The 14,922-nt window shown below is 37.5% G+C and overlaps 2 protein-coding genes across 2 annotated transcripts; one reads left to right on the top strand and one right to left on the bottom strand.

Annotated features, from left to right (window-relative positions):
• Positions 1-587: 587 nt before the first annotated feature.
• Positions 588-4,697, bottom strand: LOC109048069 (ceramide-1-phosphate transfer protein-like). The gene is made up of 4 exons (XM_042724411.1): positions 3,408-4,697; positions 2,543-2,601; positions 2,211-2,383; positions 588-1,493 (listed from the first exon to the last, which is right to left on the bottom strand). The coding sequence occupies exons 1-4, from the start codon at positions 3,475-3,477 to the stop codon at positions 860-862; spliced, it is 936 nt and encodes a 311-aa protein (XP_042580345.1). The 5' UTR covers positions 3,478-4,697; the 3' UTR covers positions 588-859.
• A 2,548-nt stretch (positions 4,698-7,245) lies between these two features.
• On the top strand, positions 7,246-14,837 carry chrne (cholinergic receptor, nicotinic, epsilon). Its single transcript, XM_042724410.1, has 12 exons — positions 7,246-7,447; positions 7,919-8,055; positions 9,413-9,457; positions 10,782-10,891; positions 10,983-11,138; positions 11,326-11,429; positions 11,862-12,062; positions 12,224-12,338; positions 12,429-12,543; positions 12,650-12,857; positions 13,602-13,735; positions 13,832-14,837. The coding sequence occupies exons 1-12, from the start codon at positions 7,384-7,386 to the stop codon at positions 13,997-13,999; spliced, it is 1,557 nt and encodes a 518-aa protein (XP_042580344.1). The 5' UTR covers positions 7,246-7,383; the 3' UTR covers positions 14,000-14,837.
• Positions 14,838-14,922: the final 85 nt, after the last annotated feature.

Below are 14,922 nucleotides of genomic sequence, written 5' to 3'. Positions count from 1 at the left end.
TTGTCTAAACACCTCTGTGCTCTACATATAGAGCCACTTTTAGATACCAAAAAAAAAAAAGAAGTTGGATTGCTATCTAATTTGTTTTGACATGATACCAAAATAAATGTTGGTGTGCATGTGAGAATATCCCCTGGACAATCATCAGGTATCAGTCACGCCATTATAAAACTGGTTTTGATAAACATAAGGATTGTAAAAAAGGTCTTCTGTTAAAACAGGACTTTGGACTAATCTGTCCATTTGCTGAGCATGCATTACTGCATCTTTCACAATCGATTAGAACTATTATGGTGCAAACCTGAAAACTGCTAATATCTTCACAAAAATCAATGCATGGCTTTCTCCAATTTCTCCAAACTGAACACAGAACTGAACACAGCATGTTTACCAGTTCATATTTTCTTCCATTGCCTATAAAAATGTGTGTTATTGGTTTATTGTGTTCTCTTTATGCAAAAGGTCTTCAAGTATTGGACAGTGGTCTTTCATTAGCACCAACAGTATACTGCATATTTAGTTGTTTTAACAACAAGGCTGTAATAGTGTAATTGTGAATTTAATAGTGAAATGTTTGTTTTATTTGTTTTATTTTTTTCTTACTTTTAAGAATAAAAATGGCCCATTCCAGTTGTCATGAATTTGGACAAATAATTTAAGACAATTGTTCCCGAAATCTTTAAGAAAACGGATATTTCTCTGATTATATAAGACCAAATATATCAGCCTGGAAAAGTATTTATCCAGCAGTGTCTTCAATCTTTTCTCTTAAGGGTTCAAAGCCCCATTCCTATAATTTAGTGCCCTATTCTCTAGGTTGGTCCCACTCCCATGATTTTCTCTCTCTTTCTTTCTACGCTCAGGGTAGGTCCAGCATGCCATGTTCCTGTAGAGCGACTTCATTTCTCTCGTACACTTCTTCTATTGCTCTCACTACCCTGTTCAGCACCAAAGTAGCTTCTGCCTGCGTTTCCACACACACCAACTGGTAGAAATAAGGTCGTTCAGGCATAGCAAGAAAGGCCAGCTCTACTGCTTTCCTTACCCACCAGGTGTGATGGTGGGCCAGTGTGCGCTGGTAAGTCTCTTTGCAGAGATCAGAAGGGCTTCGTAGATGCTCTCCTTCAGTTGTGTCCTTTCCCAGTTCCAACAGGAAATTTTGCAGCCAGAGCAGAGCACGATGCAAGCGCAACAGAGTCCTGCAGCCCGAGTTTGTCTGCTTGTGGAAGTCCACCAAACCGTTCTCCAGCTCCCATTTAATCATAGACCGAACAGAAGTGTAACCATATGAGGGTTTGTGATTTATTTCAGAGTAGTCTGAAGAGCTGTTATGAGATATCATTAAGACTGGGTCACTTTGCTGGTGCGTTCTTTTTCTTTCTTTCATTTTCCTCTCTTTCTCCGCTTTTTGGGCCAGGTCACGGATGATGGCAGTTTTCGACTCAATTTCTTGTGAAATTAAACCCACCATTGGCCCCAAGGCTTCCAAAAACCTTAAATGCACAGAAAAATGAGATACATTTTTAATGCGTATGTTTCTACAAATATAGATCAGAAAGTTGCTGTTTTCAGATTTGATCAGTCAAATGGTTAATTGGCATTCCAATATAAAAACTATATTGCCAAAAGTATTGGGACACCCACTTCTAATGAACAGGTTTGACTACTTTAGACTGCAAATCAATCTCTAACCTTTATATAATGCATTTTTTCTGGATTTTTGGTTGGTATTCTGTCTCTATCTGTTAAAATAAACCTACCATAAAAATGACAGACCCTTCATTTCTTTGCAAGTGGAAAAACTTACAAAATCAGCAGGGGATCAAATAAATATTTTCCCCACTGTAGCTAGTATCTCTTTCTGAAAGTTACACCGATACGGCAGTAGGTGGCGACAAGTGCCTGTCTTTTGAGTGAGTCATTATTGATTCATTCACTAAACTATAGTGTGTTGCTTGGAGATGCACAACGATTTAGTCTTGCTTTGCCTTCGACCGGAAATATAGACTATTTGTTGTTGAAACGAATTAATCATTAACCAGCAAAACTGTGTTAGTTATTCATTATCAGTTTTGTTGTTTTTTAAGTGTTGTAAAAAAAAAAAGCAACATTAGACTCGCGATCATGCTGCACTCTCGCTTGACTTAATTATAGAATGTGGCATATTTAGCGTGCTATATGATGAGATTAAATAATGTGCTTTAATTTACTTGATAAGCTCATCCCAGCTTGCCAGGTACGGCTTTAGCAGAACATCATTGGCTGAGACTGGAGCTGCCTGCAGGTGAGCCAGCAAATCAGCAACTTGAAACCTCTGGCCAGGACATACCCTCAGTGGAGCCACTTCGTCATCTGAACTATTAACTCTAATGAAAGACAGAATCTGTGAAAAAAAGAAGCAATGGGAAAGTGAGGGGAGATTTCAGAGGGAGGTAATGCCATAAAACGAATGGGCAAAGTGTTAGCAACTCTGCGTAAATTCAAAATGTCACTTTAAGCCTTGAGTTATTTTGTGTTCTCTGTTGTAATTAACCACTCTTACCTTGTTTTTTATACTATAAGCCTTTGGACAAGTATTCCAGTAGTCCGCCAGATTCCCATCTACAATGAGATACAGAGGATGAGTAATGGGAGAATAAATCATTTTAAACAGGAAGACAGAAGAAATGACATGCTAATATATTCAAATCACATAAACTCATTATTTCGTGAATTTTTTAAAAAATACTGAAAGCCAGGATCGTAAATTGATTAGGCTTTCACATAAACCCATCCATAAGATCTGTGAACTGTGTTATTGACTTAAGTGAAATAAAGTTATCCAGTGTAAATATTTCTCTGAATATTATACAAGTAGCCTAGTTACCTCCAAAATAAACAAAAAATATGTAATTGTTTATTCAGTCACGTCATTTAAAACATATTTTATTTACTTTATTTCATGGAAAACAAAATTTTGAATGATTTTCGCAGACCAGATTATTGAGCCAGTGAGATGAACTTGAGAATTACACCATTCTGATTCATGAATGAATTATACACTTAATCTTTAAAGCATTAAGCATATGTACATAAGTTTTAGATACCAAAACGTCTCTCATGAATCTATTTAAGATGTGAATTTGGATAAAATGTATGTTCATCATCTTCGTATGTTTATTTTCTTGATGAGTTATAGTCAATCAGCTCTACTGTAATGTACTGATAGACAAACTCAATATCACCAAAACTGATATTGATGTGACTGACTGAATAACAAGTTTCACTGAAATAATAAAGTAGTATCTCAAAAAAAACTATTAACCTGACCCCACAGTGAAATAAAGTAGCTTTAGTGTGTCAGAAAAACCAAATATATTACATTTGGTCTGTTAAAAGAAAATTTAGAAAGAAATGGTAAAACTTACGGAGCCACATGGAGCCAAGCAAAATGAGGATGAAGACAATGGCAACAAAAGCCCTGCATTTAACTCCCATAATGATCCACTATCCTCCTCCTTGCTGCGTCTCATCAGGGGCCTGACTTCCTTGTCAGTCTATGCGCTCCCAGTCTCTCTCCTGAGCATCTTTATACCACTGTGCTCAGTACCTTTCTTCTCTTACACAGTGTGATTGTCAGTTTTTTAATGGGTTTCAATCTTCACTCAACCACAAGTTGGTAAGCAAATTCTTGCCCTCATGTGTTCACACTACTAGAGAGACACAGTCTGTATGTAACTTCTTGTTTTGTGCTACTCCTCTCTTCCTGTATACTAAGGTTAGTCCCCCGGTCGAACTTATGTTAAGCTGATTTTTGCATTATGCTGTTTTTCTTTCTTTCGTCTCCTGTCCTGCTCTGTCTGTATTGTCAGTCTCCAGTGATGTTGCGCAATCTCAGAGTCCATAGATCAGTTAGAAAAGCAAATCACTCCTTATTAGGCAAGCCCTAAGCAACCTGCAGTAACCTTTACTCAGACACACACACTTGTACAACACATGTCACAAATAAATAGAGAAATCCTGGAATCCACAAGGGAAGCTCCAAGTTTTATTTACCCAACATGTGCATCTCTGGAAAAGAGAGGTTTCTTCATTTGAAAGATTCAAATTCCCCATTCAAATGTTAAATTCAAATGCGTCGTATTCAAATGTTGAATTTAAATATTCTGGTTAGGCAACTAAATAATGTTGGTGTGTTTTCTTCTTTAATTATCTTAGATTGGTATTATATATTTGTATATCATAGTAAAGCTGATGAAAAGAGACCATCATGTTTGTATATTCAAATTGGGTTGGACACTGGACAGTCACTGTGACCTGAAATGTCAGTGAGCACCTTAAAAAAGCTGTCATGCCCTAAAAACCCACCCCTCTGGTTTGAAAGCTGATGAATTTCAATGCCCCAATTTGACAGAGTAAGTATGGCTGAAGGCATTAGCAGTTTTGTCTCTGTGTCACTATATTTAGGCCCAACTGCTGATTTATAGACGTCTGTTCATTTACACAAAAGCAATCACAGGCATTCATCAAGGGTGACATTATCTGAAGGCTATCATTAACTCACACATAGGCACGCTACAGGTTACTGATTATCAATGTCATTTGCCGCCTCATGATTAAATTATTCTTATCTCGAAGGATGGTATATTAAATGCAAAAACACAGCAATAAAAATGTTTTTGTTGAAACCACGTAAAAGATAATGTATTTTTTTCATAAAAATGAACTTATAATTCATACATTAAATAATATAACACATTAGATATTTTTTCATAGATTTTCTACAATGGACTTTGGATTCCCAACACTGTTTGGAAGATTCTGTAATCTAACCAAGAGTTTTTTTTTTTCAATCTCCAAAGTAATATAAAATCAATTCAAGATCAGTACACAGCTGTAGTTCTCAACCAGGGGCCCAGGACCAGAGTTGCCATGTCTTCATAACAAAACTAGCCCAGTGACCACTCACCAAATATAAAAACTCAACAAAACATATTTCAAATTTAAACATATAGTAGTAATCATAAACAAAGTCTGTTTTCATAAAGAAGATCAAAGACTCCCTACCAATTCTTCACAAACCCAACATCTACCGCAGTTTTACCACTGGTAGAGTATAAAATGATTCAATACAAGCATTTCAGTCAAACTTTTAACCCGTGAAAATATATTTATAAAAGCTGAAATATATATCTTATGAATAATGATTGTGTTTATTTAAAAATATATATAAGTCCTTAAAATTTCTGGTTTCACAAAATTAATCGTGTAAAAAAAAAAAAAAGGACTGTTAAAAAAACGTAGAACTACAGCTATACAGTTGCAAGCTGTTCTTGTTTGTCTTACTTTAGCGTGTAGCTTGAAACTCCCCCTACTGGACAAACTTTTTAATTCATTAGAAGGAGTAAATGTGGAAAAAGTAAAAAGTGAGTGAGTGTGCCCCAGCACTGGGGGACACGAGTTAGTGTCCTCTCAGGCCCCCCAATAATAACAGGGCTGGGTTGCAGCTGGAAGGGCATCCGGCATAAAACATTGTGCCAAATCGGTTGTGCAGACCCCTGATAAAAAGCGAGCAAGCCGAAGGAAGAGAGAGAGAGAAGAAGTAAGTGTGGAGGAGGTTGAGGCCAAACCCTAAAAATTAAATTAATCTGTTTTGAGACCGGTGGACCCAAGATGATAAGTACTTTATGGTAAGATAAATTTAGAGACAAACAAACAAACAAAGTTTTATATGCATTTCTGACGTTCACATTTGTCAAAGACAGTGCATAACATTTCCCCGGATGTGGCGTTTCCGGTTACCCACATGGAACACGGTTCAATTACAGGTCATATTAATAGTACACAAAGGAGACAGGAATTCATGCTCCGGTAAGCCTACCGACAAGCTTTGCAATCCAGTGACACTTAAGCCCATGTACTGTGTACCACTTAAGCCCAGTGGCCAGCAACTGGCAAAGCAATACATTTATATGCTATTTGTCTCATACAGAATGTAAACAAAACAAAAATGCATGAAATAAACATGAGCGTGTCATAATATAATTTAAGAGACTGACCTCTCCTGCTGTGCAGATTACTGAAAAATCCTGTAGATCATGGAGCTTATTTTATTCAAAATGTTCTCTTTGATTTGCAGCCATGCTTTAAAACCAACCTATAATTTCAGTTGTCACAGTATGTGCTGGACTTCATAAATCATTTAAAACCTGACATGCTGGATAGTTATGTATATGATATCACCACTCATGCATCTCTCATAACTCACAGTTATGAACTTTTGACCTTCTGGGCACAAAAAGAAACTTTGACAGTTCTTTTGTTACATTCCCTTTCACACACATGCACACATCTTCTACCATTTTCCATTTACTTTTATTGGCTTTATGCTGAGCTAATGATATTTTCTTTCAATTAACTCTAAAGCCAAACTTTATTGCATTTTATATTTTCATAAAGAGATTACTAGTGTGTTTACTAAGCTCTTTTCCTCATGAGGACTGTTGGCTACCTGTCAGTGTAGGGGATTTCAGATACTATTCTTGTGAGAACTTTTGGCCCCAATGTACACTGTAAGAAAAAAGGGAAAAGATACTGGTAATTTTCGGCCAGGACATTATCTGTCAAGTTGATGGACATTTCCTTTAACCTTACACAACACAATGCATTATGTAATTCAAAATACATCTGTGAAAAAATAATACGGAAAATTCCTTCATGTTGACACAGTAGGGCCCTGTAAATAGGTCCCTATTTTTACAGACTTATCTTACAGTGTAGTCTATAAGCAAAAAATACAAAACACACTCCCTAACCCCTGCATTTACCTTGTTCCATGGAGATATGCAGCAGGGCACAATGTCCAGACTGACTGGTTATTTATACCCATGTTCATGGGAGACATCAACACTATGGCCCTTCAGCCGGCCCCTCAGTACACCTGTTAACATTGCTTATTTCTTCAGACTGAAACACAATTCCCTGAGGGTGAACAACGCTATCAATAACCGTTATGCTTATCGGTATTAAACCATTATGATACTCGTAAAAATGCACGACTCTCAACATATCCATGGGTTCGCACAGCAGTGAGTGGAACCAAAGTTTTGCGATTGGCACCTGACATTGACGCTGCGGTCAGCACGTTTTGCCTCTATTCATAGCATCTGAGGTCACTAACAGTAATACTAGAGAAGTAACCTACATAATCTGCATCATTGTCGCGTATTAGAGGCATAATGATGTTGGCGATTAGTGAATGTGACTTTAAGAGCGCGCTGTAACTCGAGCCTCGTGCAGTGACAGCTGTAGCAGTGAGGGGAAGAGAGAGCTCAGTTACTGACCACTCGAAAATAACGTGTCTGTCTCTTTGTTACCAACTTTTAAGACGGTCTTTTGGCGACCATGGCCGACCTGTTCGGTAGGACGTGTATAGTTGCATTTGTGCTCGTGGCCACTGTATTACAAGGTATGTGCTCTTGTGTACCTCAAAACTGAGTGACTGACTTGGCTCTCTGTCTTTAACACACTGCTGTCGCACTGTAACCGCAAGCAGCGTTATACTTAATTGTGTAATAATTTCTAAAAGTCTTTTCTATATTTTGGTCATTTTAATATAGGCTAGATATGTAGAGCTGTTACAAACATTACCATTTTGTTAATGGATTACTGCAACTTGTATGGGGTTCACAGTGCTGAGTCAGTCAAATTTTATATGTCTGAAATATATTATAAATATTTTGTAGTCTTGTAAAACATATTAAAAGTTAAATGGTTTGAAAACTGCAGTATAACGGATATTAATTTGCCTGCTGCTTGTATGGGCCTTCTGAACTCTTTAAGTTTTCACTTTCACAGATTAATTCAGTTCTTCTACTAACAGAGTTTTTGTATGCAAGTTTTAAAACTAATTTCTGTCTTTCATTCTTTCGTTTTGCAGTCGAAAGTGCAAATGAGGAGATCCAGTTAATCGCAGATAAGTTTAAAAACTACAATAAAAATATTCGACCAGCGAGACACCCTGAGGAAAAAGTCAAGGTTCAGGTCAAGTTGACTCTAACCAACCTCATCTCTTTGGTAACTAATCTACCTGCTAAGAGTGACAAGTAGTGTGAGTTTTGCCACTTTATATATGCTGCTCCGGGTGTGTGATCACTGCTGTGTGTGTGTGTGTGTGTGTGCGCACTTTGGATGGGTTAAATGCAGAGCACGAATTCTTGGCTGTATGTCACATCACTTAAAAAAAATAAATATATATATATATATATCCATGATGTGAATCTCCCGTTCCACCACATCCCAAACTGCTGTATTGGATTGAGATCTGGTGACTGTGGAGGCCATTTGAGTAAAGTGAACTCATTGTCATGTTCAAGAAACCAGTCTGAAATGATTTGAATTTTTGTGACATGGTACATTATCCTGCTGGAAGTAGCCATCAGAAGATGGGTACACTGTAATCATAACGGGATGGACATGGTCAGCAACAATACTCAGGTATGCTGTGGCATTTAAACAATGCTCAATTGGTACTAAGGGGCCCAAAGTGTGCCAAGAAAATATCCCCCACACCATTACACCACCAGCAGCAGCCTGAACCGTTGAGACAAGGCAGGATGGATCCATGCTTTCATGTTCTTTACGCCAAATTCTGAACCTACCATCCAATCTTCTATTGTCCAATTTTGGTGAGCCTGTGCGTATTGTAGCCTCCGTTTCCTCTTCTTAGCTGACAGGAGCTGCACCCTGTGTGGTCTTCTGCTGCTGTAGCCCATCTGCTTCAGGGTTCGACGTGTTGTGCATTCAGAGATGATATTCTGCATACCTTGGTTGTAACGAGTGATTATTCTATCATCTCTAACCAGTCTGCCCATTCTCCTCTGACCTCTGACATCAAAATCACTGGATATTTTCTCTTTTTTTGGACCATTCTCCGTAAACCCTAGAGATGGTTGTGCATGAAAATCCCAGTAGATCAGCAGTTTTTTAAATACTCAGTCCAGCCCGTCCGGCACCAACAACCATTACACATTCAAAGTCACTTAAATCCCCTTTCTCCTCATTCTGATGCTCGGTTTGAACTTCAGCAAGTCTTCTTCACCACATCTACAGTAGATGCCTAAATGCATTGAGTTGCTGCCATGTGATTGGCTGTTTAGCAATTTGTGTTGCCAAGCAATTGAACAGGTGTACCTAATAAAATGGCCGGTGAGTGTATGTATATGTATGTGTGTGTATATATATATGTGTGTGTGTGTGTGTGTGTGTGTGTGTGTGTGTGTGTGTGTGTGTGTGTGTGTGTGTGTGTGTGCGTGCGTGCACTTGTGTGTGTGTGAGTGTGTGTGTGTGTGTGTGTGTGTGTGTGTGTGTGTGTGTGTGAGATCCAATGATTTATTCAGATTTGTATATTTGGAAACTTTCTCTTCCTGAACAGAATGAAAAAGAGGAGACTTTAACTACAAATGTTTGGATTGAAATTGTGAGTATCTTACACATCCCAGGGGCTGTTCACACAAAATGTGATTTTTCTTTTCTTTCGGTGTTGTAGTGTAACTACTTTTCATGTTTTGATCTAGATCTGAGTAAAACAAATTATAGACTATGGAAAAATGTAGGTCTGGTGCTTGGTTCTGCCCATCATTTGTTGATTGGATGGAGGCCGATCTGAATGTAATCTTGCAGTCAGTTGTTAGAAAGGGGCATAGTTCAAAGGGATAGTTCACCTAGAAATATAAATTCTGTCATTACCTCACCCTCATGTCGTTCCAAACCTGTTAGACCGTCACTGATCTTCAGAACACAAATTTAGATATTTTTGATTAAATCTGTGTGGTTTAGCGGTTTAACCGTAATTTTATAAAACAACAAAAGTATACTTTTTGTGTGCAAAAAAAAAAAAACACACTTTATTCAACAATTTCCTCTCTCCCAGGACAGTCCTCCACCATTATGGAGAATACGTAGACGTAGAACAGACTGCGCCTTGTTTACAAGCAGAAGAATGCACGGGCATGCGTCGTGGTACTCTCTAGATCAGTGGTTCTCAACCACATTCCTGGAAGACCCCCAGCACTGCACATTTTGCAGTCTCCTTTGTCTGACACACCCATTTCAAGTCTGTGAGTCTCTACTAATGAGCAAGTGACCTGAATCAGGTGTGTTTGATTAAGGAGACATGCAAAATGTGCAGTGATGGGGGTCCTCCAGGAATGTGGTTGAGAACCACTGCTCTAGATAATGGTGGAGGACTGGCCCAGGAGAGAAGAAATCCTTGAGTAAAGTCATTATTTTTGTTTTCTTTGTGCAGAAAAAGTATTCTCAGAGTTTAATAAAATTACAGTTAAACCACTGATGTCACATGGATTTTTTTATCAATGTCCTTACTACATTTCTGTGTCTTGACTGTGGTAGTACCCTTGCTGTCTATGAAGGGTCAGAGGGCTTTTATAAAAAATATCTTAATTTGTGTTCCGAAGATGAATGAAGGTCTTACGGGTTTGGAACGACATGAGTAATTAATGACAGAATTTTCATTTTTGGGTGAACTATCCCTTTAAGTGGACATCAGCAGGGAGAATTCTAATGTTCCATTTAAACATCAAGTTAAGATATTTTGAAGAATCATTCACAGTAAAATCAATCCATCATGCATTTAGAGAACAATTCATGCTGACTTAAAATTTGTCAAAAGTTGAGCTTTTTATACAGTTGAACTTGGCATGGCACTCTAAATGTGCTGCTCAAGCATAAGACGTGAACAGTGCTAATTCCTGCTTTTCTTCTCTCACATTTCTGCTCTTCAGCAATGGCATGATTACCGTCTTGCATGGAATACATCTGATTATCATGGCATTGATCTGATACGTGTGCCATACAACACTGTGTGGCTACCAGATATAGTTTTGGAAAACAAGTGAGTTAGCAGTACAACAGAAAATGTTCTATTTTATTCTCTCTGTTACTACAGTTATGGCATAATCACCTCTTTTCCACTCTCTTTACAGCATTGATGGCAAGTTTGATGTGGCATATTATGCTAATGTGCTGATTTCGAGTGATGGCTCCATGTACTGGCTTCCCCCTGCCATCTACCGCAGTACCTGTGCTATTGAGATCACCTACTTCCCTTTCGATTGGCAAAACTGCACACTAGTTTTCAGGTTGGCACAGAATGAGATTTGTGTTTAAATGCAAGTCTCATGTATTCATGGAGATTAATGACAAGATTATGGATAAAAATTCTATTTTATTTTTATTACATTATAATGTTATTTTTATTATATTACTTTACAAATTTTCTTTTTAAAATTTGATTAAAACTCTTTATATATATATTTACACCCACAGGTCTCAGACTTACAGTGCAAATGAAATTGATATGGTATTGGCAGAAGATGCAGATACAGGAAAGCCTATTGAGTGGGTGGACATTGACCCTGAGGCCTTCACAGGTGCCATGTTCACACACTTTACTATTTATTTTTCACACTCAACACATACACACACACACACTTTGGGGGAATTTTTTCAGCATGGAAATGGAAATTCAGCTTTATCATCACAAAGATAAATGACATTACAATATATATATATATATAAGTTACCCTAAATCTTGATATCTCACAAAATGTATGTTTTTACTGTATTTTTTATCAAATAAGTGCAGCCTTGGTTAGCACAAGAGACTATCACCAACATAAACAAAAATTGAAACAACCATAAAATGAATCAAAAACATACGATATAGAGTAATTTAGTAAAATACATATAAAACTTGATGATAAAAAATTGTCTTATATAAAACAACTAATCTGCACATCACATTTAATACTAAGAGGAAAGTTCACATGTGTCTGTCTTCTAATGCTCGCATGATCTCACAGAGAATGGGGAGTGGGCAATCAAGCATCGGCCTGCTCGTAAGCTGACAAACTCACGCTACTCGCCTGATGATCTGGAGTACCAAGAGGTGTATTTCAACCTCATCATCCAGAGGAAACCACTCTTCTACATAATCAACATCATCCTTCCCTGCTCTCTCATCTCCTCTCTGGTCGTTCTGGCCTTTTTTCTACCTGCAAAAGGTGTTTGCGTGTGCATGTGCAGACATTCTGAGGTTAATGTTCAGTATGCCTTAAAATATTAAGATGCCATTCTCTTTGTCTTACAGTGTTAATACTCCCTCTGTCTTTCTTTCTCTGCACACTACATCTTTGTCTCACTCTTTGTCTCCTATGTCTCTTAGCTGGAGGGCAGAAGTTGACTGTTTCCATTTCTGTACTGTTGGCTCAGACTGTGTTTCTCTTCCTGATTGCTCAGAAGATCCCAGAAACATCACTTTCTGTGCCTCTTATTGGCAAGTGAGTGTCATTGGGTGTTAATTTTATAACCAACTTAAATCAGTCTCACTGGTTTTAATCGAATTTCTCTTTTTCTTGGTTTTATTTTAGGTATTTGATCTTCGTCATGTGTATGACCACACTGATCGTGACCAACTGCATCATTGTCCTCAACTTCTCCCTTCGTAGTCCTAGTACACACAACATGTCACACAACATCAGACATGTGCGTTTGTGTTTATGTCCTTAATATATTTCCTAATTAGAAATATCATTCCACAGCTTCTGATTCTGGAGTCCTTCTTTTACTGTACTTCTCTTATACCCATTAGATTTTCCTTGAGGTGGTCCCACGTTTCCTTGGCATGACCTCATTTCTGGATGGGGAGGAGCCGGGGGGTGGGACAAGTGAAATGAGGGAGAGGCGGCGCAGTTCGTTTGGTCTGATGCAAAGGGCTGAAGAATATGTTTTGAAACAGCCACGCAGTGAGATGATGTTTGATAAACAGAGAGAGAGACATGGACTCATGCGCTCAATTGGTAACACAAATTCAAACATTCACTTATTGTATCTAAAGCATTCATAAGAGTATCATGAACTACAGTGGTCAGATCAGGAGAGGTGCACGATTAAAATAATAGTTCTCTCAAAAATTTACATTTGCTGAACATTTCTCACCTTCAGGCCATTCATGATGTAGATGAGTTTATTTCTTAAAATTTAGCATTATATTACTTGCTTACTAATGGATCTTCTGCAGTCAATGGGTGCCTTCAGAAAGATGTTAAAATAGCTAATAAAAACATCTTAATGGTCTGCAATTAATCCACATGACTCCAGTCCATCAATTAATGTCTTGTGAAGTGAAAGTGTTCACTGCGTTTGTAATAAATTTAATGATGGATGCCTTAATGACAACTTTTCACTTCACAAGATGTTAACTGTTGTACTGGAGTTGTGTGGATTACTTGTGCATTATTGTGATGTTTTTATCTGCTGTTTGAACTCTCATTCTGACGGCACCCATTAACTGTAGTGAGCAAGTGATTTAATGCAAAATTTCCCCAAATCTGTTTGGATGAACAAACAAACTTTTCTACATCTTGGATGGAAACTATTACTTTTGGTGATTTGGAATGTTTGCATTTTGCATGTTACCTTATTAATCTCATATTCGTTAGCATTATTTAGGCATTTAAAAGTACTATTTGTTTTTTATGTTTACATTTATAATACCTGAATTTATTGTATTTTCTTAAGTGTTTGTGTATGTCTCCCTCTAGTGGATGAAATCGATGTGAGCAGTACGGCAAACCTCTACAAGAGTCTGGCAAAGACAGCACCAGAAATAAAAGAGTGTGTGGATGCCTGTAACTTCATTGCTGAATCCACTAAGCAGCAAAATGACATTGGATCTGTAAGTGTGTGCATCCTCAGTGCAGTGATCTCCACCCACACACTGTTTTTCCTCCTTCATCTTGTTTTTCTCATGTTATCCCTCTTTTTTTCACAGGAAATGGAGAGTTGGGTGCTGATTGGTAAGATGATTGACAAGGTTTGTTTCTGGGCAGCCATCTTGCTATTCTCTGTTGGCACAGTGGCCATCTTCCTTATGGGTCACTACAACCAGGCACCTGAGTACCCGTTTCCTTGGGAGAACAAAAAGTACTTACCAGAGTAGAGAAGAAGAGTCTGTCCAAAAGAAAGAAGGAACTAGCAAAGAGCCTGCTCCTGTCTGCTTATGTGATATATAAAATAAATACCAAGACAGGTTTTCTAGCTGAAGTTAGAGTACAACAAGCTGCACATGATTTGATCAGGATTGTATGACTTGTTACATGATCTTGTCTTATATTTGATATTAGGGACTATGGGTGTCCATGCATGCGTTAACAACATTTTGTACTCTGATCATGCTCAGATTTTTTACACTAGGGGGATTTTTACAGAAATGTTCATTTTGCTTGTATTGGTGCAAACAATATTAATTAGTGAAATAATAAGGTATAAATAAACTAATGATTTCAGCTTATTTCAGACCATGCAGTGGTTCTCTAGTTCATTATGGCTGCATTTTGTAACACCTCAAACCAGTTTATCATCTGTTATCAAACTGTAATGTAACAATATGCATTACTGTTAACAGTGTGTTCCATCAACCACTTTTTATACAGTGATTACACTGTAGTATTTAATATTAGTATTATAGAGATGCATGTTCATTTTTGTTTGTTCCATGTTATCTTATGTATCTCTTTGTCATAAAAAGTTATTTACTTATGCAATTTTGCATTAAGTTTATTATTTACTATAAACTCTTTTATTGTGGCCTCTTTGCAGTGAATAAATGGATTCTTAATTCACACTGTCTTAAAATATCCCGTGCAAACGCACAAGAAACAAGTTTGATGTCTGCTTTTAAGAACATTTTTAAATCCTTATTAAGCATTGTGCTTTTGTGATTTTTCTATATGCACCAAAGACAGAGAATAAAATATCTGGCATTATCAAGATAAAAATCGGATTCTTTTTTTGAGCTTGGCTACCACAAATGTAAAATGGTACAAAAGTTGTCACTGTCATGGTAACTTTTCAAAGGTTCTA

Source organism: Cyprinus carpio, chromosome B5 (genome assembly GCF_018340385.1).
Source record: "Cyprinus carpio isolate SPL01 chromosome B5, ASM1834038v1, whole genome shotgun sequence".
Classification (NCBI taxonomy): Eukaryota; Metazoa; Chordata; class Actinopteri; order Cypriniformes; family Cyprinidae; genus Cyprinus; species Cyprinus carpio.
The sequence above is the reverse complement of the archived record's forward strand: the minus strand, read 5'-3'. Positions and strand labels throughout refer to the sequence as shown.

Excerpts from the sequence above, each read along its gene's own strand:
- chrne (XM_042724410.1), top strand. The coding sequence starts at position 7,384 with ATGGCCGACCTGTTCGGTAGGACGTGTATAGTTGCATTTGTGCTCGTG. Across the intron at positions 9,458-10,781 it reads CAAATGTTTGGATTGAAATT|CAATGGCATGATTACCGTCT; the intron begins GTGAGTATCTTA and ends TCTGCTCTTCAG. Across the intron at positions 10,892-10,982 it reads GATATAGTTTTGGAAAACAA|CATTGATGGCAAGTTTGATG; the intron begins GTGAGTTAGCAG and ends CTCTCTTTACAG.
- LOC109048069 (XM_042724411.1), bottom strand. The coding sequence starts at position 3,477 with ATGGGAGTTAAATGCAGGGCTTTTGTTGCCATTGTCTTCATCCTCATT. Across the intron at positions 2,384-2,542 it reads CTTATAGTATAAAAAACAAG|ATTCTGTCTTTCATTAGAGT; the intron begins GTAAGAGTGGTT and ends TTTTTTTCACAG. Across the intron at positions 1,494-2,210 it reads AGCTGGGATGAGCTTATCAA|GTTTTTGGAAGCCTTGGGGC; the intron begins GTAAATTAAAGC and ends TGTGCATTTAAG.